At 38.8% G+C, this 24,818-nt stretch overlaps 2 protein-coding genes across 4 annotated transcripts in view; one reads left to right on the top strand and one right to left on the bottom strand.

Annotated features, from left to right (window-relative positions):
- The window catches only part of LOC127431115 (mitogen-activated protein kinase 9-like), a 39,932-nt gene extending 34,474 nt beyond the window's left edge, over nucleotides 1–5,458 (top strand). Inside the window, exon 12 of the mRNA XM_051681380.1 lies at nucleotides 607–5,458. Within this exon, the coding sequence (XP_051537340.1) occupies nucleotides 607–746 (140 nt within the window). The 3' untranslated portion in view covers nucleotides 747–5,458. The remainder of the gene's footprint in view (nucleotides 1–606) is intronic.
- Nucleotides 5,459–5,460: 2 nt separating this feature from the next.
- On the bottom strand, nucleotides 5,461–24,495 carry LOC127431108 (rho GTPase-activating protein 22-like). Of its 3 annotated transcripts, XM_051681369.1 has the most exons (8): nucleotides 24,246–24,495; nucleotides 16,569–16,685; nucleotides 10,108–10,315; nucleotides 9,021–9,153; nucleotides 8,762–8,835; nucleotides 8,522–8,643; nucleotides 7,349–8,384; nucleotides 5,461–6,195 (listed from the first exon to the last, which is right to left on the bottom strand). In XM_051681369.1, the coding sequence occupies exons 1-8, from the start codon at nucleotides 24,352–24,354 to the stop codon at nucleotides 5,958–5,960; spliced, it is 2,037 nt and encodes a 678-aa protein (XP_051537329.1). In that variant the 5' UTR covers nucleotides 24,355–24,495; the 3' UTR covers nucleotides 5,461–5,957. The 3 variants fall into 3 exon arrangements, with proteins under 3 accessions (XP_051537329.1, XP_051537328.1, XP_051537330.1); XM_051681368.1 differs by lacking the exons at nucleotides 16,569–16,685; nucleotides 24,246–24,495 and adding an exon at nucleotides 11,787–12,646; XM_051681370.1 differs by lacking the exons at nucleotides 16,569–16,685; nucleotides 24,246–24,495 and adding an exon at nucleotides 10,653–11,754.
- Nucleotides 24,496–24,818: the final 323 nt, after the last annotated feature.

Below are 24,818 nucleotides of genomic sequence, written 5' to 3'. Positions count from 1 at the left end.
AATTTATTTGTATTTTGCTTTTCACAATAAATAATGTTTCAAAGCAGCTTTACAGAGAATAGTGAATTACAACCCTTATTTATAACATTTTTTTTTTTCATAATATTTGAAATTATTTGCAGATTTATTTTTTATTTCTTACTGTTTAAAACTGTGGCTGTCTGTAGAATAAAAGAATCATGATTAATCTCATGATTTCAGAATGAATGGTAATAATATCAAATAATGTGAAAATGTTTTTTTGTTTTTTTTTTTCCTGAAATTTTCACAGAGCCCCTAGCACCCCCTTGGGGACCCCAGTTTGAAAACCCCTGCTCTAGATCTCTGTTCTCTAGATACTGGTATCGGCATCTGCTGTTAAAAAAAAAAAAACATCAGTCAGCCACTATTACTAACCCAAATCTGTTTACATCAGCCCTTTTTGTATCTTTTTGTATCTCAAACCAGCCTTCAGAAATCACACAAATCAAAATGAAAGTTACAGTATTAGGAAAATACACAGTATTAAAATCATATTAGGAAAATACATAAACTGTGCTAAGCCCTAATTTTGATGCATTGCTTTGTGTGTGTGTGTGTGTGTGTGTGTGTGTGTGTGTGTAATAGATGGCACGGTGAACAACAGCGCCACCGCCTCCCAGTCCTCCTCTATTAACGACATCTCGTCCATGTCGACGGAGCAGACACTGGCCTCCGACACCGACAGCTCTTGCATCGACACTCTCACTGGAGCGTTAGAGGAGTGACAGTGAGGCCTGGCTTCCACCTCCCCTGCTCTTCAAACTTATGTCACATCCCTTCCCCTTGTCTATGTGGGCCATGTTGTAATCTTGACTGAAGAGAACTGTGATTGCATGTTCACGTGGCTTCAAGTTTACAATCTTTTTCTTCGCTCTCACTTTTAAGGGGCCTTTTGTCTTTCTGTTCTTTCTTTTCCAACTCTCATATTAAAACGCAGATGTTTAATAGTAGCTTTTAGAAATCTTGATTATATTATACAACAACAACAACCCAGATTTGCCTTTTCAATGGGCCTTATTTATCCATTTCACTGTTCAAAGGGATAGTTCACCTAAAAATGAACATGTTTTCATAATTTACTCAACTCAGTGTTGTTCCGAACTTGTATTACTTGCTTTCTTCCTTGGAACATAAAAGAAGAAAAATAGAAGAAAATGTTTGTCTGGTCCCAACACAAAGATATGATATGGCTTCAGAAGACTTAGAAAATAGTGCACATGTCATATGGACCACTTTTATTTGAAATATGAAATCTCCCAGTCCCCATTTGTTGTAATTGCATGTAAAAGAGCAACCCGCTACATTCTTCAAAACATCTTTTGTGTTTCAGAGAAGAAAGATTTGCAACAACATGAGGGGGAATCAATAATGACAGAATTTTCATTTGTGGATGAACTCTCCCTTTAATCCATCTTTACTCATTTCTTTTAGATTAAAAAAAAAAAAACTACCTTTATGGATGGACAAATATGAATTAGATTACCGCGTTAATGCATTCACACATTCACATTTACTGTCATGTGAACTAATATGAACTGCCATCTTTTAGAAAGTAACCTACTGCAGCAGCTTGTGTAATAATATTTAGGATCAATGCCATCATTTACAGTATGTCTTCTCTTTCTTTTTCTCTCTGTCTGTGCGATGTTGCTTTTATTGCCTTTCATTTCATCACCTAAAAGAAGCACAGATATGAATTATTGGACAACATTGGCTGTGTCTTGTTTGGAAGGCTGCGTTCTAGGTAGGACGCGTCCTTTGAAGGGTGCAGTTTACCGAGCGTCCTCCTTTAAACAAGTCTTATTTAAACGAGACGGCCTTCGTAGGACAAACGGAAACGGAATGTATCATGGTTGCTATGACAGCACAGTTGCTATGAGGTACATTTTAGGAGAGTTATAATGATGTAAAGAGAAAAGAAAATAGATTTTACAGGTGTACTTTTAGTCTAATACTTTATTTTAATTATATATTAATATAATTATACATATTATATACTCTGCACCCATCTACTGAGGTACTTCAACTTGGGAATTACCATTACTTGTGTTTGAACATCACGAAGGATACACCTCATGCATCCTCCGAATTCCCTTGAAAGTAGGTCGCATTTGAAGGCTGCATTCGAAGTGTCCTACTCGCTTTTATGAAACGAGAAAGCCTCGATGAAGTATGCGACCTCCGGAGGACGCAGCCTTCCAAACGAGACACAGCCAACATAGCTAGTCAGCCCCTCTGGAACAAATCCCTGTTACAAATATTGCTGCATGTTATTAACAAAGAACACTTACTAGAAAGACAGACTACAGTCTGTAACTACAGATCACTGAAATATGCCTGAACACAGCTAGAATCAGAACAGCAGTGCCTGCCTCTGTACATAGTCACCGTACACACGTTTTCATAGAGAATCTAATAATGCATTTCAGATGGTTAGGGTGTAGTCATGTGTGTGTGTATATATACGTACATAGATTTTGTGTCAATGTTCAGATTTACTTTCGTTGTGCTGCGGAAACACACTTTTGCAGCAAATATGCTACGAATATGCTTTAGCATATGTACTGTAAAAACAACATACTGTATGTCGATGGAACTTGAAATTGCACATATAGGTTTTAGAGTGAGCAAATTCCTTTTAAAATGAGCAAAAAATTAACTTGCATCTGGATCTGAAATGTCCTTATCAAAGCTCCTTCTCAATGTCATTCCAAAAGTAATCACCGCTGGCAAGTTCATGGCATATCTTGTAAGATTGTACGTTTAAGTGCATGAGCTAATGCAAACCGTTGCCTTTTAATCTCCTTTAAACTTGAATAGCCCATAAGAATGTTGTATGAAGCAAATTTGTTTTCTTTCTCTCTCTCTCTCTCTCTCTCTCTAGGGTGTAGTCATGTGTTTTTTCTTTTTTTTTTTAATCAGACTTGTCAGCGTGTTTTTATTAGGGTTGTCCTGATACCTTTTTTTTTTTTTTTTTTTTTTTTTTTTTAAGAACGAGTACTGATAGTTAATTTCTGGTACACGCCGAGTCCGATACCTATGTTTTTGTTTTTCCTAAACTCCATATGAACAGTTTTATTTCAGTTTTATCATCAAAATGGTGTTTAAATAAATGAAATAATTAAAACTTTAATCAAATGAAAATATAATTAATTTTCAACATAATATTGTATTATTTTTTATCATATGAAGTGCTTATATACAGAGCCTCACTGCACAATCCAAAATACAACACTGGAGTTATATTTTGTCAAATAAAGTGCTGCATAACAGAGCATCACAGATGTTAGATACTGCTCAAGTAAAATACAATTAATACTGATTTATTATTATTAATATTAGTAGTAGTAGTAGTAGTAGTAGTATTACAGTGAATATGACATAACTTTACAATAGTGATATATTTCTGTCATACTTTTTTCTATAAATGTACCTTTAATTTTGACAGAGCTTTTATTTTTAAGTGTTTCTGTGTTTTGGCCAGGAGCTCTGAGGTTTGATGGCAGATTACCACTCTGGAAAAGCTAGTCGCTACATGACTTAAAGTGATTATTAAACTGCAAAAGGCTACTATTTAATTAAACAAGTATGTACTTTGTATGTGCCTCACACTACCACATGAATTTGCACTCTGTTTACTGTCATCTGCTACAAACAGAGCGTGATGCTCATGACGGTGTCTTCCCTGTATGAGCCTTGGAGGAGCTTTAACAGGAATGAGCAGCAGGCATCAGCACAACACTGTCTCCTCACATTCACAAGTGCTCACATTTGAATTACATGCAAACTATATCTTTATCTCCATAAATCGCAGCTTTTGTGGTTAAATAATCTCACTAGGACATAACGTGATTTTAATTTGTGGGCTGAATGTTTACAGAATGACATTCGTATGTCAGATGGTATCAGTTTTTGGTATCGGAGCATTTTTCCAGTACATGAGCGTGGTATCGGGACATCCCTAGTTTTTATTTATTTTCCTTTCAGTGAAGATTTATGTCCTTTCATTGAAACACTGAATGATTTTCATGTTAATTTCATATTATTACACTACTTTCTTTGTATATGTCTATTCTACCTTGGTTACGGTTTGAAAACGTACTTTTCAGTGATATACTATGGCAAATGCAGCTAGTCATCAACATAGAGAGCTGCTTTGGAAATCTTTACCAGTCATATTTATGATGGGATTCAGCCGTCTCTCAGTGTAATTGATCTTCCTCCCTTTTTTTCCCTCTCACATTGACTATAGTCCAGTTTTCAGTTTGTCTAGTACCATTTTAAAAGTTGCCTGTCGATATTTCCAACTATATAGTGATGTTATGTCTTGTACTGAAAGTTCATTGTTATGCATGGAAACACAAGCCCTATTTATAAGTCCTCAAGAACCTCAGAAACCTGTGGCTTCCTCTGGTTATAGAAGATACCAATGAAATGAAAGCCAGGAGGATGATGTGAATGTGCTTTTGAGCTTGTGTGCCTCCAGGTGCTTCTGATGGACTGAATTATCATCATCACTTTCATGCCTTAAGCTTCTCACTATCAGCGCCACTACAGCTTGGCCTGAAGAGCACAAAACAATTGATGGTAATGGACCTACAATCAAGTTTTGGTTCTTACTTGGCAAGCTGGATATTTGCTATCAGAGCACCTTCTCTATTGTTCTTAGAGTTTTCTATAGAGCTCAAAAGAAAAGTCACATTTCTTGATCTCATTGAGGATAGCTTGTAGCTCATTTGGTGCTTCACTTTAATGTTAGCACAGTGATCGTGTATTACGATAATGCAGTAGTGCATTGTGTTCATATCATTTTCATTTCTTAGCCTCTTGCCCATTAATTGTTTTGTGAGCATTAATGAAGGATCTCTGCAGCGTTAAAACTCTCAAGACAACGAACAAAGCTGGCTCACTTTCTCAAGGGCTTACTTTCTCTTCTTTAGGTGTCTGTTTCCCTTGGGGGAGAAAGTGTGTGTAAACAACGATGTGTGTTTGTCAATGACAATCATAAATAGAGGTGGAATTGGTGATGACTTGAATAGATCACTTTTCAGGTCTTCATTTACTTAAGATATTCTCCACTCACAGTCTCCATCTTCTTAAGTAAACAGTTGTCCTGGTCTTCATAAATCAAAAACTCAATCAAAAAAACTCAAAACTGTAAGAGGAATAGATATCTAACTGCTTTGTGCTAGTAATGTTTGTTTAGCTTTCAAGTGTTTTGTATTTTCGTGTTTCTTTAGTGCCCTGTTAGTGGGCTATGATGGGAGCAACCATTCTTGTTTTTGAATCACAAACCCGACTGAAACATTTGCAAAACGTAAAATAAGATCAACTATCTACAATAATAGAAAGAGATTTTTTTTTTTCAATGTGAAAGGAAAAAATAAAATCAAACAACTGTTACAACTGGTCAAATAAAATGCTCAAATGAAAACACTGTCAGTTTCTTATGTTTTATTAATGTGGTACAAATACATTTAATCTATGAATGGTATGTTTTTGTACATGGTTTCCAAGATATGATGTGGATTGAAAATAAAAATGTACAGTAACCCCCGCCCAATGCAGCGACTTTTAAAGTCTGAACTCATTTATCTCTTCCAAGCATTCCTAGGGTCTACTTTTCTCATATGGCATCCATGCTTACTAGACATAATAAAACTTGATCCTACTTCTGGGTCATTCCATTGTCTTTTATAATTTAAATGGCATAAATATGCCTTCTAGTTTAATATTACTTCACATTGAACATGCTGGTCCACACAGTCTTTCAGACAACTTAACTACAGTTGAAAGTGGGGCAATATTTTCCCTCAGGAATGCATCCTCATTTGTACAAGCTTAAGACAGACGCAGTCTGATTTTTTGACAGTGTAATTACTCTAAAACATGGAAACCTTTCATATGCTGCTGATGTTGGTTTTGTAGCACTGCATTTAAAAACTCTGAACAATACGATTAGTTTTTCGTGCCTCTGCGTTTAGCTCGCCAAATGTTTCAAAGAACTGCTCCATTTCCTGTTGCAGAGTTGCATTGCGCCGGTCAGCATCAGCTCTTGCTCGCTCAACATTTCGCATCTTGATCTCAGCCACGCTAACCCAGCGACGCTGCAGCTCCAGAGTTGATCGCAGCCCTTCAACCTCCCCCTGAAGTGCCTCGTTCTTCTGCTCCAACCTAAAGACAGAAGAGAAGAGGTCATTCTGTCAACTCACACTGAGCCACATTGAGAACCCCATATTTCTGTGATTTAATCCTATAGGGCTTTAAATACAAAGATACCAAATGTTTGTTCTGAACCAGAATGTAAAAGGATACTACAATATCTTTAATACTTCCCATTCATTAAAGGGTTAGTTCACCCAAAACTAAAAATTCTCTCACCATTTACTCACCCTCATGCTATCCCAGATGTGGACTGACTTTCTTCTGCAGAACACAAAAGAAGATTTTTGGGAGAATATGTGAATGGGTGCCAACATTTTTAAGCTCCTAAATCCACATAAGGATACATAAATATACTCCAGACTCCAGACGGCCGTGGAAAGTAGAGGCGCGTGGAAAGGTGCGGTAACCTTGGTGTGCGCACATGTTAAGTCTCCTGTGTGCTGCGGTTGTAAAGAGACGGTTCCACCTCTAAAAAACCTAAATTGTGCCCAAGGCAAAAAATGGCAATTGTGAGTGGGGTGGCCAATGGGGTGGCCAGGCTTCGGTCCATGATGACCACGGCCACCCCCTAGTTCTGCCCCTGCTTCAGAAGCAATATGATAGATGTGGATGAGAAACAGAACAATAGAACAATGTCTTTTTTTCCCATAAATTCTCCTGCCTGATCAGTCAGTTTCCAATTTCACTTTCTTCTTCTTTTGTTTTTGGTGATTCACATTATTTGTGCATATCGCCCTCTACTGGGCGGGGAGGAGAATTTATGATAAAAAAATGACTTAAAAATGTATGTTTCTCACGCACACCTATCATATTGTGTCTAAACGCATTGATTTAACCATTGGAGTCTTATGGATTACTTTTATGCTCCCTTTATGTGGATTTTGGACCTTACAAATTTTGGCCACCATTCACTTGCATTGTTTGGACCTACAGAGCTGAAATATTCTTCTACAAACCTTAATTTATGTTCTGCAGAAGAAAGAAAGTCATACACATCTGGGATGCCAGGAGGGTGAGTAAATCATAAGATAATTTTCATTTTTGGGTGAACTATCCCTTTAATGTGATGAAAACACCAGAGTTTTGGGTTTTCTCCCAGTGCAGTTTCTCCTTACAAAAAAATAATATTAGGTATCAGGACTACTCATAAGAGATATCCTACCTGTTGATTTTTGCCTTGTACTCAGCCTTTTGCCTTGCCTTCTGTTGCCGAAGCCCTGCAATGAGACACTGCATGGCATGGGAGACAGGAATGCCAAGGGGTTCTTGAGGGGCATTTGGCAAAAAGACCTCGCTGCTGCCGGTGCTTAAAGGTGCATCCGTGGGAGCAGAGGAGGAAGCAGGGGAGTTAGGGTGAGGGTCTTCCTCCCCAGAGTCTATTCTGAAAGAGTGGATGCGTACAGGGTAACTATTGCATGGACTTGCAGCTTCACCGCTTCTACTGCCTCCATCCAAAGGCACTATCTCACAGGAGGACCAAGAGCTGCTGCTGTCCATCTTACTGGTAGTACCAACTTTTGCCTCCACAATACAACTACCTTTCTCCCTGTTCTCTGTACATCCCTCCCTCTGCTTCTCAGTACCAATGTTGTCATAGACTGACAAGGTACTGTCCTGGGCTTCACTGCTGCCTCCACTCTCCCCTAAGACTCTCTCTGGCCCCCAGTTAGGCTCCTCCATATCAGGCCAACTCTTTGACTGCACAAAGGTTTCAACCCCAGCTTCTACAACTCTGGGCATAGAAGAGCAGGCAGGTGATGGGGTGGCGGGTGTTGGCACATGTCTTATATGGAGAGATTCTTGTGCTGAGCTTTGTTGACTGTGGTTGTCATAAATCAGAGCAGAGCTGGTTGGCAAATAGTCCTCTTGAAGCTGTCGCTCTGTCTCTGATAGATGATGGGAAAAAATATTTTCACAAAGGCTTTGAAAAGACTCTGTCCTCACTGCCATTAGAGGCATAGAGAGTTTACGTGGATAGGCTACAGTCTGATCAGTAAGAGGCACATTATCTTCACACAACAGTGACTCTCTCGAGTGGACCATTGGTTCACCGTGCACCCATTCCATGAGGTTACTGTGTCTGTGAATGGGGTGAATGGCTGGTAAAGAGGCTTCAGGAGGGCTGTAGTTCTCTCTAGAGAAGAGTGAGCTGTGCTCTCGGATCAGTTCAGACATCAACTGTTGCACAACTGCTGCCCCTAGAAGAAGAGAGCATAGAGAGCACCTTTCAAGCATATAAGATCTTTAGGTCAATCTAAATCTCAGTCAAGCCAAGACTTTACCTGGCTTTGTTTTTTTCTTAGACCCCTTGTACAGAGACCTAAATATTGCTCACCTCCAATAATACTTTCTGGGTCCTCCGCTTTGGGCCGGAGGATGTTTGGCCCAAAAACAGTTGCCAAGTTCTGGATGCTCATCTTGTTAATGTTGGAGTATGACTGGACATCATTTAAAAATCTAGAACAGAGGTGTGTCATGATCACGTCATCTAAAGTGCTTTAAAGCTCATGCCAATAGCTAGGTATATAAAACTAAGTACCTAGATCTGTGGATGAAAATATAAGTTTAGCCTTACTGGCAAATGTATTTTAGAAGGTTGAAGTTTGCCACTGGAAGCTCATGAAGGAGTATCCTCAACTCCTGCAAACCCTGAAGTCAGATAAGGATGAAATTGCATGAGACAAGTGTTCTTGTCTATCTTTAGACACTCTTACCTGATTAGGATCATACTACATTTTGTATCTTGAGCACTATATTTTGCCGCGCACAATCAGATCAAAACATTGTAAGCTCTTAAATCATTTCCTAGAAGTGAATGAGCAAGTTAACTATACCTGCTCTCTGTCTGAAGGGATCCTTTTGCCACACACAAGAAACTCCTCATAGCGAGAAAATGGCACCAGAGGCTCAGGCAGCTCCCTGAGGTATAGCTTCAGCAGAGATGCCACTGTTTGGACATCTGTGATGCTGAGAGAGCAAACACAGATTCTCTGACTAATTTGACTAACAAAAGTTTTAGTTTCTAAAACAGTGGTTTTAGATGGTTTTTCCGCCATCGGGCAGAAAGAGTACTGAGCACAGAAAGTAAGGATTTCTGTTGCATTTCCACTTGAGCATAGTTTGGTACAATGTAACTACAAACTGCGACTCACAAGTGGTCACTTGCACAGCCAGTCCATTCTAAACCGTAACCATGCCAACGAGCCCATATCGTTATGGAACAAAATGATTTCGTAATGAGAACCATTTGGCCCGATGGTGGAAAAGCAGTACGAGAAGCATTTGTACAGTTAAATTAGCATTTTTTTTATTTGTTTTTATTACTCTTTTTTCTTTTTTTTTTTTACGTTTAAACATGGCCTTACAAACATATTAAATAATTACATCATTTTAATGTATTCGATGAGCACGACTAGTATTCTACATACTGTTATTGATAATATTTGGCAGATGTACTGTACAGTTATTGTAATGCCAGACGAGGATTTGCTCCCCCAGTTGAATCTGATTCCTTCTTCTTCCTCCACTACCTGAACAACTCATTGAGTTTGAAAATCTTATTCAGTATTTTTCCTTACCATAATTGCCTTTGGCTTTCTTATTGGGGGATTTAAGACATTAAAGGCAGGATTTTCTGTTAAAGCTGCATTGAAACAATATGGATTGTGAAAAGCGTTATACAAAACAAATCAACTTATGCACTTATAGTATTCATTAATTTTCTTTGTCCATCAGTTCTTGTCAAGCTGCTGTAACACCTGAATTTCCATACTGGGATTAATACTACGTCACTTTACTTAGCTTTATATAATCTAATTGGGGTGGAGGAGATAAAATCTTGCTCTGTTAAGAAGTTGTACATTTAGCTGATTTAAAAGGTAACTCTGCAATATCTTATTTCCATTAATGCCAATGGCTTACCTGTCAAAGGTTGGTTTCTCCCCAGCATCAAAAGCTTCCTGCAGCTCTTTAACCAGTGTAGCCTGGCCGGGCTGCCTGAAGAGTCCCACTTCTGTAAGTCCATGCTCTCGGATGAAGTCTACACACTGCTCTACCACCAGAGGAGCCATATGATCCCCATACCTCCTCTCATACAGGACAGTCTCCTCCAACCTCTGACCAAACACACCTGTAATAGAAACAGGGAGGTGAAATATAGAGCTGTCCATGACAAACCATTTTATCTACTTCCTTAAAGGGACAGTTCGCCCAAAAATGAAAATTCAGTATTTACTCATGTTACTTGCATTACAAATTACTTTCTTTCTTCCTTGGAATGTGAAAGGAGATGTTAGGCAGTATGATAGTTTCAGTAAATGATGACAATTTTCATTTTTGGGTGAACTATCCTGGGATGTGCTGCATTAGTGAGTGCAGAGTCCATTGTTTCCATCCACAGCACCAAAATCTACCTCTGTGTAAGATTGCTTGTGCCTCCCTCTGCCTAACATAGCTGTACTACTCACGTCTTCTGAAGCTCAGCATCCTTTTTATCTTCCTGTAAGCAGAGTGGGAGAGATAGCTTCCAGTGTGCTGGATTGTCTGCTTGTTTTCTGGCATTTTTTTCATCTGTCTCTTTCAGCGTGTCTTGATCCTCCGTCTTCCTTTTTTTGGGACATATGCACATTCACTATCCCATCCCCCACTCTGATTCTGTCTTTTCTTAAACAGTGATGTTTTCAGTTTTGGTAGCAATCCTGAAACTGGCAGCGAACAAATGTCCTCATTGAATTTCTTAAATCCCTTCTGGTCACGTTTTGCAAACTCTTGTTTGGTCTATGTCCCTTTCCTTTCTCTCATCCTCCTCACTTTTTTTCTCACTCCTGTCTGCAGGTAAGGTGATAAGGCTTGGTGTATTGAAGGGAAGCTTGCTCTCTCCTGCTGATGTGCGACACTGAATCTCCAGCTCAGATATGCATGCCTATCGGATATATCAGCGTTCCAATTCAGATGGCAGTCTTCATCCAGAAAGAGGAGGCATTGTTCAAGTGCACACTACTACAAATTTGACCACATTTCTGCAAAAATTCTCCTTTAATTAGAATGCAGAGAAATCCATGCATATACAACATAGCTGTTTCAAATTAAAGTCAAATCCATTTGAAGTCGTAAGGTGGAAGATCACGTTCTTTGAGATTTCTCTAATAACAAAATGTGTTCACTTTTGGTATCCACAATCCTGGTAAAAATAGCAAATAGTTTACATTTTCCCCACATCAATAGGCGTCCTTAGTGTCAGGGTTATGGACATGCTTCCTCCATCCATTCTTGCAGGTAGCACACCAATGAAGAAGAAAGCAGAGGTGCAGTAACAAGCGGATGTTCCTGACACTGCTTCTTGAAGTGGGTGTCTCAGTTAAATGCCATTGTTGATGGTGGCATCAACACAGACATGTCTGTTCGCCTGCAAGGGGAGGTTATGTTTGTCTGGATTTAATTGTCCAAAGTTTCCAGTGACGTGAGTCAGCACCTCCTTGGTTTACTGTCAAATTAAGTCCACCTCCTTATCTCCGTGTGGTTCAATTTTAGGATTGTTTCCTCCCTGTATGCCTAAACATTTACAAAAACACTCACTATATGTCTTACTGTCTTCCTCTCACCTTGTCTCTTATTTAATCCTGTTGACTGTCTTCTGTCTTCTCTCTTGTTTTTTTTTTTAATTCTGTCTTTGCCTGTCTCCTCTGTCCCTCTTTTCCCACCTCTCTCCTGTATCAGACTACTCCACTGCAGACTTACTGGAGCATGGCCAAGGTGGCGCAAACACCCTCTTTTTCCCACTATCTCTGCCCCCTTACCATGAATCATTAACACCACAATATACAGATTGACTAAAAATAAATGAGCTAGAACCTTCTGCCTTTTACCATCTCTCTTTTCTTCCTTACTTTCTCTCTGTCTTTCTTTCTGTCCTCCTGCACCTTCCATGGCTTGCATCCAATAATTTTCCATTGGACACAACTGAGCACACCCCTCAATGCTTTTTATATATCTGTGCCTAGTAACTTGGCCCCTGATGAGAATCCCAGTCTAAAACGGTCCCTAAGACATTGCCCAGCATTTTGGGAACGCCGGTGAGTGTTCAGTGCATCTGAATGTAAATGTGGTTGTGTATTATCTGAAAGGAGTATCTCTCACCTTTTAGGAGTCTCAGGCTGTGGGGAGTTATGTCTGAGAGTTAACATAGGGAATTCATTGGGAATGGTAATCTCTCCTGCGATATAAGCAGCAACATGGACTCTTCAGCCTTTTAGTTTAGCCTTCAGCTCAGGTTTTACTTCGATTGACCCAAATACTTTCTAATGGCACCCAAGAATTCACACTTAAGTAGAATAATGCCTTTTAGATAAGATCAGGTTAGAGCATTAAATAACAGTAGTTCACCTAAAAATATAAATTCTGTTATTATTTTTTATTCACCCTAATATCGCTCCAAACCGTAAGACTTTCTTCCATGGAACACAAAGGTGAAATTAAAAAGTTTTTGGAAGGGTTTGTTTGCCATACAATGTAAGTGATTTGTGACTCCGGTCTGTCAAGCTTGAAAAAGGACAAATAAACACCATAAAACCACAGTAAAAGTAATCTATATGGCACATACTCTAAAAGTCTTTTGAATCGATACAGTTTGTGTGATGAACAAAGGGAAAGTTATGTCGTTATGCACTCTCTCAAATTAAATCTTTAAGAAATTAGTAAATTAATGGCGGCTTTGTCGATAACGTCAAATCTAATTGTTTCTTGTGGTATGACGTCATGAGACGCAATAAGAACCAATGAGGTTTGATGTTATCGATTTGATTCGAGAGTGAATAATGACTTAAATTTTTTCCGTTCATCACATTTTTTTTTTTGTCCTTTTTCAAGCTTGACAGACTGGAGTCACTTTTCACTTTATATATATATATATATATATATATATATATATATATATATATATATATACACACACACACACACACACACACACACACACACACACACACACACACACACACACACTGATCAGCCACAACATTAAAACCACCTGCCTAATATTGTGTAGGTCCCCCTCGTGCCGCCAAAACAGCGCCAACCCGCATCTCAAAACAGCATTCTGAGATGCTATTCTTTTCACCACAAAAAGAGCGGTTATCTGAGTTACCGTAGACTTTGTCAGTTCGAACCAGTCTGGCTATTCTCGGTTGACCACTCTCTCTGCTCTTACTTGAGCCAGCACTAAAGAAAACATGTCCACCTCATATCTTCCCAAATTTTTCAGCTTCATGTGGGGAAAGATGTGTTTCTTGAAGAAACACTATATCATATTTCTTACGTTTGAGAAAAGAAATAACCTTCCTTCTTTTTATGGAGTGCCCCAACCCATTCACATTCCACGTGGAGAGAGGCAATCCACTCATATTAACATTTGACATATTGACATATAAGATAAAATAAATTGTGTGTCAAAAATGAAATTATAAAGACCACATTCCACATTGGTGCAACAATAAAACCCAGAACATCCCCAGAACAAAAAAACAGAAAAAAGAAAAACGTGCGCATTAACGCCGTGCACGACAGCACCAATCAGCGTCCATCCCTCTAAACTCAAACAGTCCATGTATGCCTACGAGAGCCCCTGCGACAACTTTGCCGTTGAATTGCTCAAGACCGGTGTTTCTGTACAAACATTTCTAAGACAGAATTACACAACAGTAGATAATCTATAAAACATGTAGATTCATCCACTTAATTGTCTAGAAGGTGTGTTCGGTACAAAACAAAACAAGCTCCAGCCACTAGCAGAACCAGCAAAAAAAAAAAAAAAAAAAAAAAATGCCCGCTCAGAAAATCACCAAATAGCTTACTCACGCCAATGTTTTTATGAAGGACCGTGCTTGCTGTGGGCATGTAAATTCTCTACGTCCATCCTTTAGTATTTATTCTCAGTTTGGCTGGAAACATCAGAGCAAAAGCAATCTTCCTTGATGTAAGAGTTTCTTGCATTTCCTGAATCGTTCACGTTTCTCTCTTGTCGAATTCGCAAAGTCTGGGAACAAGTAAATGCTGTGGTTCTTCCAAGAAAGTTCCTTTATTCCTCGCCTCACATAACACAAGATCTTTATCGGATGATCTCAGAAACTTGGCCAGAATTGATCAGGGCCTGTCTCCAAGCCGGAACTCTGTGAGCTCACTAGATTTGCCTGTTATGTTGAGTAGACTCGGGAAGAGCTTGTCTAAGAAATTCACCATATCTCTTCCTTCCTCATGCTCAGGAATTCCAACAATTCGGACGTTGTTTCATCGATTACGATTCTCCAAATCCTCCAGTTTTTCCCAAACGTGTTGCAAATCTATCTTGGTCGCTAGTGGATTAGCAGCTAATTCCCTCTCCGATGGCTCCAGATAATTGATCCGTTTTTTTTTTACATCCGACAATCTCACATCAAATCAAAATCAAATCACTTTTATTGTCACACAACCATATACACAAGTGCAATAGTGTGTGAAATTCTTGGGTGCAGTTCCGAGCAACATAGTAGCAACATAGTAGTTGGACTCTTGTAACCAACTCAGAGAATTTCGTCTCCATGGAAGTGATCGATCGACATATCACAGCAAGATCCTCCAAGTCCACAAAAACTTTCGTCAGCATTGCCGACACGTTCCATCAATTCACGCCGGATTTCTTTCAGTTCACCATCCGAATGGAGTCCGGGGCTTCTGGCCTGCCGCTGCGAGGAATCAGCTTGAGCACTTAAGTGTCTTTTAATGTCTTTAATTTTTGACATACTGTCTTCCTAGAACATTTAAGAATCAGGGTGTATCGAATCTCACCGGTTTATGACACAAATAGTGTTAAAACTAGCAAAGTGCGCAGAGCTCACCGTTCACACGTCTGCTCCTCGCACGGCGTCACGCAACTCACCCAGAATGTTAGTTTGTATGTAAACTATTTCTTTATAGTAGATTTATATGGAAGTTTGTGGTAGCTTCTCTGTGTCCTGCACTACCAAAGCCACTTTATTGTATGGCATTAGAAGATATGATGGGGGTTGATGGCTTTGTTGAGAAAATCGAGGTGTACTAACATCATAACCAGGCGCACTGCCAAGACGGATACAGGGTAGCCATCTACAACTCCTCACACACTTACTCCAGTGTACACTGTAGGTGGTAGAGGAAGCAGAGAGGGACAAGGGTTCAAATTTTCAGAGGTGGACTGAGCCACTAGAGAGTTCATGAGAAAAAAAAATATATCCAGAATCTACTGTTTATCTCTAAGGGGTTTATTTCCAGTACACATAGAGGAGATTAGAATGCATGAACTCTCAATGACATTGAGGCGGCAATGCTGAAAAACACCACCCTTCACGGTTCAGTTTGTTTTTCTAGCAAAAATCTTGAGAATTCTCAATTTTTGCTGTTTTGAATGACATCAGTCCCAGAGGCATGTTTTTTTCTGAGTTTTAAAAGATTTGCGCCATCGTAGACAAAGCAAAGTCTGTGAAGAGACTAGTTATTACAGTGTGTAATGCATGGCCCATGATTTGGAAATGACTGGAATGTTTGTGTATTGTGTGTGGGTTGTTTTGACTGGCTGAAGCCCCGAAGACGGACTGGATCTGCAATTTCAACGTTCAACGTATTAAGGCACTGAAGACACACTGAAAGTTAAATTAAGTGTGACAATGACATGCACAAGCCTAGATTTCCAAGAGACCACTGAGTATAGAAATACGATTAGTCAGATATTCCAGCGTGATCACATGGGAAGTCAGCCTGTTGTTTTCAAGAGTCCAGTAGCCTAGGAGCTGCCACATCATTACAACACACAGACAAGAGCCATCTCCTATCAGACATTTTTGTATTGGCTCCATCGTATTTACCTTCCACTGTGGCGTGACAGGAAATGCATTGTACCAGCAGCATGGGAGACCTGGGTTTAGATCCCATGTTGAAACCAGAAAGTAATGGCACTCGCATAATCACTGAAGACCGCGATTCGGAGGTTGCATTTTTCCCTCTAACATTACATTTTAACTCCACTGATGGTTAGGTTTAGGTTTGGGTTAGGTGGTTCAGTTTAAAAAAAAGATACATTCCTCCTCACCATTTTATGGCCTGTACAGCTGAAAACAACTTGCTTCACAACTCAATTTTGGCGCCCCTCCGTGGACAATACACTCAGAAAATGGAGGTCATTATGCCCAACAACAATTAACTGCTTTGGCCACTGGGGGCAGTGTTTTGCATTTCAGTAAGCACAGACTGATTTTAGCTAAACAAAACTAAAACCTACTGTTTCCGTTTTCACTGTGAGATTAGACTGGATATTTTTTCCGTAGACTACTGAATGTTTAATTGTGTTTGTTTGTGTGTGTGTGTGTGTGTGTGTGTACCTGTAAAAGGTATCCAGATGCCCTTGTTTAGGCTCTTCAGCCACTCCTCTCCCTGACCGCAGCTGTTTGATAGGAAGAAATATGAGCCAGGACTAACCAGCACATCCCTGTTTTCTCCTAATTGAGAGACAGAAGGAAAAATATAATATGTGGAAAAAAAAGTTAGTTTGTTTATCCCACACTGTCCGAACACTCCAGTTTTTAATAAAGAACATTATTAGAGTGTTGCCTTCTTGAGCATCTTCAGTCTTGATTGTTGTAGCCTTTTGTGATGGTTGTGCAGGGCATGAGTCCTTGATTTATTCTGGGCAGAGAAGCTGTCCACTGACTTCACAGAAGCCTCCATGTACTGTATGTTTGGTTTGCTTGATGTTCTGCTTTTGAGCTCTCCCCTACAGTAGCTCAATGATATTGAGCCAGCTTTGCCACTCAGGACAATTGAGAAACTCATACACAAATATTTTGAGCTTTTGAGCTCTCCCCTACAGTAGCTCAATGATATTGAGCCAGCTTTGCCACTCAGGACAATTGAGAAACTCATACACAAATATTACAATGGAGGAAGGAGTAATTGATACCATGATTGGGTCTAAAGCCCCCCCCCCGATGCCCCCGCCCTGACTGACAGTGCAGGCCCGATTCTACGGGGGTGCTTGAGGTCAAACAGACGTTAAAGAACTCTCAATCGAACAACGTTGGTGCATTATTGCATCTTCACCTTAACTACTAGAGCACCCCCAAAATATTGAGAAGCACCCTCAGAGAGTTTGATCTGGAACCTGGCCTGTGACAGCGAATCGTTTAAGGGCACCCCCGGACTAACAATTAACGTTGCCCCCCTTAAAGATACAAGTGCCCCACCAAAGACTGCAAACCTAGTATCGCCCTTGATTGATACTCAGAGGCAACACACAATAGTAAGAGGAAGGGTAACTTTGATTAATTTAATTTACTTTGCATTGTGGAAAATGTTTTAAAATATCTGTTTTGCAGTTTCTTCAGGGAACTACTAAAAAAAGACAATTGCTCTTTTTTTATTATTTTTTTTTTTTTTAATGCAAAATGCTTACATATTCCGTAAGTGGTATGTTAACTTGTGAGCATGATGACTGTATTTTTATCCTTCTTGTCAATACAAGCAGTTTTGGTTATGATTGTTCAGAGACACATGAATGGACATTTACTTCCACCGCAATCCAGACCTAGGAATATTCCCCCCGTTTTTTTTTAACACAATGTAATTAATGATCAATTACACCTACAATCCGTCTTCCAAACAATGTATTTGTTATACCCTGATTCACTGTGGTAAGCCTATAATAATTAAACAGCATTTTAGAGCTGTAGGGGCAGATTTGTCGGGAAATTACATACTTCTGTCATTCGTCAGTGCGTGTATCGTCATGTCCGTAAATAAAGAAAATAATTTCCGGAGCTACTACTGCGCGTGCATGTGCAGTGATTGGTGTTGTAGCAGTTTGAAGCTGAAAGCTTGTAGCCACGACAAATGAGCAACACTGACCATGGATCAGTCAAAAAGGCAACCCTCTGGGGAATCACCCGTTTTTCAAAATAAAGAAATCTCGAACAGAGAAGAGTCTGCTAGCAAAAAGGGAAAGAAACAGAGCCCGTAAAAATAAAACACAACATTGGCTTAGCTTTTTCAGTGTTGGCGACAACTCGTAGATCTGAAAGGATTTAAAACCGACCCAGAGATTACTTTTTCTTGCTCGACAGGTTAGATATTTTACTGGACCGTTAGTGAGCCAGGTAGCTCTATTAGCGCGGTAGTTTTTTTAGATAGCGTTAGCCACTCTAATGGGGCATTTTATTATGGATTGTGGTACTGCAGTGCTTTATTTCATTTTTGAAGAAGCATAATAATAATAATAATAATAATTTAAAAAAAATAATAATAATAAAAAAACATTATGCTGGTAATAATGCCAACCTCTAAATAGTCTGCCTGCTAGCTAAGTTATAATAGTTTCCACCATTTGACTTTATCTGATATGACTAGCAATCGTTGTCTAATATCATCGTTACCTAACTTTTGTAACGTTATTTATTTTGAAACAATTGTTTTCAATTAGTCAAAACAACAGCTGAAGATATGCTACTTACCCGCTAATAAGACATATTTTTCGGATATCCGTATTTTTCTTCCTTTCGTTATTTATTTATTTTATTTTTTGAAGGGAGGGGGCGAGTTTTGTTGTCGTCAGTGACATTCACTCTGATAAGTTGATCATCTGTATCCATGATTACACCAGTTCTCCTCAAACCATCAGATTCATCCGCGCAGAAGAGCAGAGCCGAAGCCCGACTGACGTAATTACCATAACAGTGTTCCTCCGCAAGTAAGTTGCAGTTCAATGCTTAAACCACTAGAAGGCCAAAACACACAGTGTAGCTTTAAAGGAATATTCCGGGTTCAATACATGTTAAGCTCAATCGACAGCGTTTGTGGCATAATATTGATTACAGATGTTTTTGTGTTTTGACTAGGGATGGCACCGATCCGGTCGGTATCTGGTATCGGTCCGACGAGCCCGATCCAAATCCGATACCACATGTTGGTCATTGACTTTGCTGTCAAGCTCAAATAACGACATAAATAACCTTCAAATCACCATTAAAGTAGTCCATATACCAAGTGCATTTTATTCAGGCTCTTACAGTCATCCAAAAGCTTTGTGAATTGCAAAAGGCTGTGTTTAATAATAAATATACAGTCAGCATGCCCAGCTAAGTAGTCTCTGGCACCACGCTTCACTGAACCAGCGCTGCTCTGAGGACACACATAAACATGTGCAGAGGCTGCGCTGCTTAGCGCAATATTTGGTCGCTCCACACAAACTACATCTCACATGTAGATGATCAATAGTTCGGTATGACTATAACATGCATTGAGAACGGACAAGCATTTTACCAGATGTTCAATGAGATTATTACACTATTGTAAATTAGCCTACAAACAAACACTCAAACACAAACTTCCTGGAGCTCTCAGCGCCGGACTTTCAAAATAAAAGCCTTAAGAATTTACAACTGAAATGTATAACCAATGTATTGTAAAATTATTATTATTAATATTATTATTATTATAAATTACAACAAAAACAAACTGGGTTCCAAAAATTACTGTGTGATTGAAAAGTGGACTGATATAGGCTACTAATAAAACTAAAATGAAATAAGAGAGAGAGAGAGAGAGATTTGAAACCATTTTCAAGTCCATATACAAGTTAAAATGTCTTTTCTACTGAAGACTTTCACTGGAATTACTGTTATTTTCACTGCTGCATCCTGCAGACTAGTTAAAAAAAAAATTTTGCACAAGCTGTTATGTAACTGTTTTTTGTTTTCCTATTTTATAATGAAATACTCTATTGTTAGAGGTTTTTGTTTCTTTACTCAAAGAGTACTCCCAATCAGTTCCACACTGTGAATTATAGATGTTCTAAACTCATTAAGAAAAAAACAACACTGGTATCGGATCGGTATTGGCCAATACTGAGAGTTCAGGTATCGGAATTGGATCGGAAGAGAAAAAATTGTATCGTTCCATCCCTTATTTTGACTCATCCCTCCTTTTCTTAAAAAAAAAAAAAAAAAAAAAAGCAAAAATTGAGGTTACAGTGAGGCAATTACAATGGAAGTGAATGGTGGCCAATTTTTGAATGTTAAAATACTCACTGTTTAAAAAGTATAGCCACAAAGCATAAAGGATATACGTGTAAACATGATTTTAGTGTGATAAAATCGCTTACTAACCATTTCTGTGTAAAACTATTGCCAATTTTACAACTATGTTACCATGACAATGTAATGTCAACAAACCCTAAAACAACTGTAAAAATGACGATTTAAACAACGTTACAGCTCAAATAATACACAAGTTTTAACAGAAGAATTAATGTAAGTGCTTTTATAAAATTATACGTTTCACATTTCTGTGTTTAAACCCTCAAAAAATTGGCCACATTCACTTAGTAAATGCCTCACTGTAACCTCGGTTTTGGCTTCTTCTTCTTTTAATTATTTTTTTTAATGAAAAGGAGGGACAAGTCTAAATAAATTTTTGCGGTAATCAACATTATGCAACAAATGCTGTTCATTGAGCTCAACTTGTATTGAACCCAGAATATTCCTTCAATACAAAGTCAGAAATTGTGAAAAAATGTTGTACTCAGTGATGTCATACAATGGCAATTTATGGTGACCACTTTTTAAGATTCAAAAGGATGCACAAGTATAATTCAGAAGACTAATAAATTATTCAGTGTGACTCATGCCTTGTTCTGAAGACATATGATAAGGTTTGCTGAGAAACATGCAAAAACACTAATGTATTATTTAGTGAAAATGCTCACCGACCATAGCTGTCCATAGCCCATAGCATTCATGAGAGTGCAAGAGAGCAGCAGTTACGCTTAGCGATGTTAACAACAGAAAACACAACACAGCTGCACACAAACTAGAAAACAGAACTTACAAAACATGTCTGAAGAGTTTGAAGTCGAATTATCGATCCATTTCTATGCCCAGCCTTATTTGTTTGAACCGGAGTACTTGGAAATCAAACAGAGAAATGGAAAAAGCTGCGGGTGAGTAAATTATGATAGATTTTTCTTTAATCTGGGTCCAAGTCTGCTTTACTGCATGCACATACAGTATGAGTCTCATTAGTGCAGTCATGCTAACTAAGGAGGTCAGTATTCCTGTATAGTGTGAGAAAAAATCTCTATCAGTCTTTAATGGTCACTGTGTCCTTCAAGTTCATCAGTGAGCTAAATGGAAGACAGCCAGAGAAGAATCAGATGATCATTTCTTATCATTAAGCACCGCAAGAGTTCAGCAAGGGAAAAGGAGAGCATCGATTTTTATAATTTAATTAAAACTCTTGCCATTTTTTTCCTTCATACATTTCTCAGAGACAATATTAATCACTGGATGGGTCTCGATCACAATTAAAGCATGCCCCAGATTCCAATCACATTTGCTGGTAGAGTGCAGTAATTAATTCCAAAGAGGACAATTCCCGCAACAAGATGAGAGCTGTAAAATTCCAGCTAAGTGGTTTATCAATACCAAGCGCTCGTCAAGGCTGGCCTTTGTAATAATGATATTAAAAGGATAGCATTGAAATGCCATGAAAGGGCATTTCACAGATTCAGAGCAGAGAACGCCACAATGCACGCCAATGCTGATCTTGCATTTAACGTGTGAGTAACCCATAATCCTACAGCTTTCTCAGCAAAACAAATGTCATCTCTTCCACTCTTTCATGTCTGGACCAGCCCTTATGACAATCATTGAGAAGGGAGCAAGCAGGACTATCCAAAGATACTGGGAAAGAATGTGAACTCAAGTGAAGTACCTAAACTGCAAGGAAATTAAAGAGATTAGCTTCAGAAATGAGGTAATGAATCAGCAATTTTAAGGGGTGGAACCATGGACAAGATATGTTTAATAGAAAGGAATGTTGTAAATAATAAAAACTGGGAGGTGGGCTGTAGGTATGCTGTTTTGACAATTGAGTAATTTAATAAATGGGAAGTGCATCCTACTGGTGGTCATACAGCAGAAAACCAACAGCCTAGTCTTGCTCTTTGTGTTTGCTAAGTAAAGGAGGTAATATTTTCAGACAATTCTTTGAAATGATGAAGACACCAGAACTCATGACTCATTTTTGTTCAATTATGTTCCCATGTAAAGTCTTGCAAAATAACAAAGCTGTTCTTCACCTTAAAGGGATAGTTCACCCAAAAATGAAAATTCTCTCATCATTTACTCACCATCATGTCATCCCAGACGTGGGTGACTTTCTTTCTTCTGAAGAACACAAATTATGATTTTTAGAAGAATATTTCAGCTCTGTAGGTCCATACAATGCAAGTGAAAGGGTGCCAAAAATGTTACACTCCAAAAAGCACATAAAGGCATCATAAAAGTAATCCATACGACTCCAGTGTTTTAATCCATATCTTCAGAAATTATATGATAGGTGTGGGTGAGAAACAGATCAATATTTAAGTATTTTTTGCTAGAAATTCTTCTCCCTGCCCAGTAGGAGGCGGTATGCATGAAGAATGTGAATCGCCAAAAACACAAGAAGAAGAATGTGAATCGCCAAAAGCACAAGAAGAACAATGTGAAAGTAATGTTTCTCATATTGCTTCAGAAGACATTGATTTAACCACTGGAGTCATATGGATTACTTTTATGTTATTTTTGGACCTTCAAATTTTGGCACCCATTCACTTGCATTGTATGGACCAAAAGAGCTGAGAAATTCTTCTAAAAATCTTCATTTGAGTTCAGCAGATGAAAGTCATGCACATCTGGGATGGTATGAGGGTGAGTAAATGATGGGAGAATTTCCATTTTTGGGTGAACTATCCCTTTAACTCTTGTTTCTGTGTTTTCATCCCAGTATTAAAGGGTTAGTTAACCAAAAATGAAAATTCTGTCATCATTTATGAAAATTCTGCCTTCATGTTGTTCCAAACCCATATCACTTTCTTTCTTATGTGTAACACAAAAGGTGATGTTAAGCAGAATTTTGCCTCAGTCATTATTGACTTTTTTTTGTTTTGTTTGTTTTGGAAAAACAAAAAAGATGTAATAGGGGTAACTGAGTAAATCATTCTGCCTCACATCTCCTTTTGTGTTCCACAGATGAAAGGAAGTCATACAGGTTTGGAACATCATAAGAGTGTGTAAATGATGACAGAACTTTTATTTTTGGGTGACATAATGAGTTTACCTATCCCTTTAAAGCCATAATTCTGGATTTAATTTATCCTTTGTCTACCTAGTTTCACATCTCCCTGCAAATTCGAGCAGATTTGGAGTCCGTCCCAAACAATCGCAATATGTAACTCCGCTTGCATGTCTCACCCAAGTCTTTTCTAGCTCATTATTTAGAGTGCCCCTCCCACACATAATACCAACCTTGCCTTGAAAGCATAATTTCTCAGTTTTAACATTCATAAGTGACATCACGGTCAAAAGAGCACTGAGTCCGCCCTTGCTACTCTTCTCACTATAAAAGCGCTTGAAATCGTTTAAACCACAAACTTCTACAAACCATGTCTATGAAGTCGAAGCCGATTTTGAGCACTGCTCAGAATAAATGGTATGTCGTAATTTTGATGATTGACATCTCTCCACCCAACTTGCATCACACTAATGTAATGCAGAATCTTTATCAGAAGGTCATGTCTTAGCCTTACCTATATCTTATCAATTGGTGTATAATACATTTACAACTGATCATTTTCACTATTTAAAATCTCAGCAAGCACAATCATATTGATATTTGTTTATATATATATATATATATATATATATATATATATATATATATATATATTGTGTATATATATATATATATATTGTGTATATAGTTTCTCACAATATAAGCTATAATAACAATTATATAATTATATAGGAAATTGATTTTTTTTATTATTATTGTTTTTGATTGCATTGGATTAACACATTTTTGCCATCTTTATGGTGTACAATAATGCTGCAATAATTTACAAAATATAAGTTTTCAAAACTTTACAATATCTGATTCATTATACAGGTTAATCATTATCTTTTGACATATGGAGAGCCTGAAGGACTCACATGCTGGTAGGAAGCAGTGAACCACTCACTTACCTTTCTGTGCAGCGCTGTTGTACTTCCAAGACTTGAAGCAGGTGAGTCCCATCCTGCAGGTGAATGTTTCAATGGATGCCTCAGCCGAGGTCAGACCCTCTATGGGCATGCATCATCAGGGCTAGGGCTGGGGCTACTGGGGCTGCTAATCAGTGGAGGCTTGCCACGCTGGTGGCGTCCCTGAGCGCAGGCTCCCCAGCACTTCCATGGCCTGGACCGGAGCCCCATCTGTCTCTCTACCATTATCTCCCTTCTTATCCATCTCATCAATACAGCCCCAGCCCTATCCCGTAGGCAGCCACTTTGCTGGGGGAGATGAGAGGGCGGGGCATGGACCCTCTGCGGCAGACTATTCGAGACAAGCATTGATACGCGCACACACACTTTCGCAAAGGCGAAGCCTGGCCTCAGCATCCCTCCAGCAACTATAATTACTTCAGTACAGTATACTGTATCAGGCAGGCAGGGCCAATTTCCCTAATGCATCCACCCCACCCAACACACCTCCCTCCCGCTGACTGGCCCAGCATTTGGTTTAATGGCCATCGACGTGATCGGCCCTCACCCGCACAC

Source organism: Myxocyprinus asiaticus, chromosome 40 (genome assembly GCF_019703515.2).
Source record: "Myxocyprinus asiaticus isolate MX2 ecotype Aquarium Trade chromosome 40, UBuf_Myxa_2, whole genome shotgun sequence".
NCBI lineage: Eukaryota > Metazoa > Chordata > Actinopteri > Cypriniformes > Catostomidae > Myxocyprinus > Myxocyprinus asiaticus.
This window is presented reverse-complemented; position numbering and strand designations above follow the sequence as displayed.

Excerpts from the sequence above, each read along its gene's own strand:
- LOC127431108 (XM_051681368.1), bottom strand. The coding sequence starts at position 12,135 with ATGGAAAATTATTGGATGCAAGCCATGGAAGGTGCAGGAGGACAGAAA. Across the intron at positions 10,316-11,786 it reads AGGATTAAATAAGAGACAAG|GTGTGTTTGGTCAGAGGTTG; the intron begins GTGAGAGGAAGA and ends TTTCTATTACAG. Across the intron at positions 8,644-8,761 it reads CTTCTAAAATACATTTGCCA|ATTTTTAAATGATGTCCAGT; the intron begins GTAAGGCTAAAC and ends CCTCTGTTCTAG.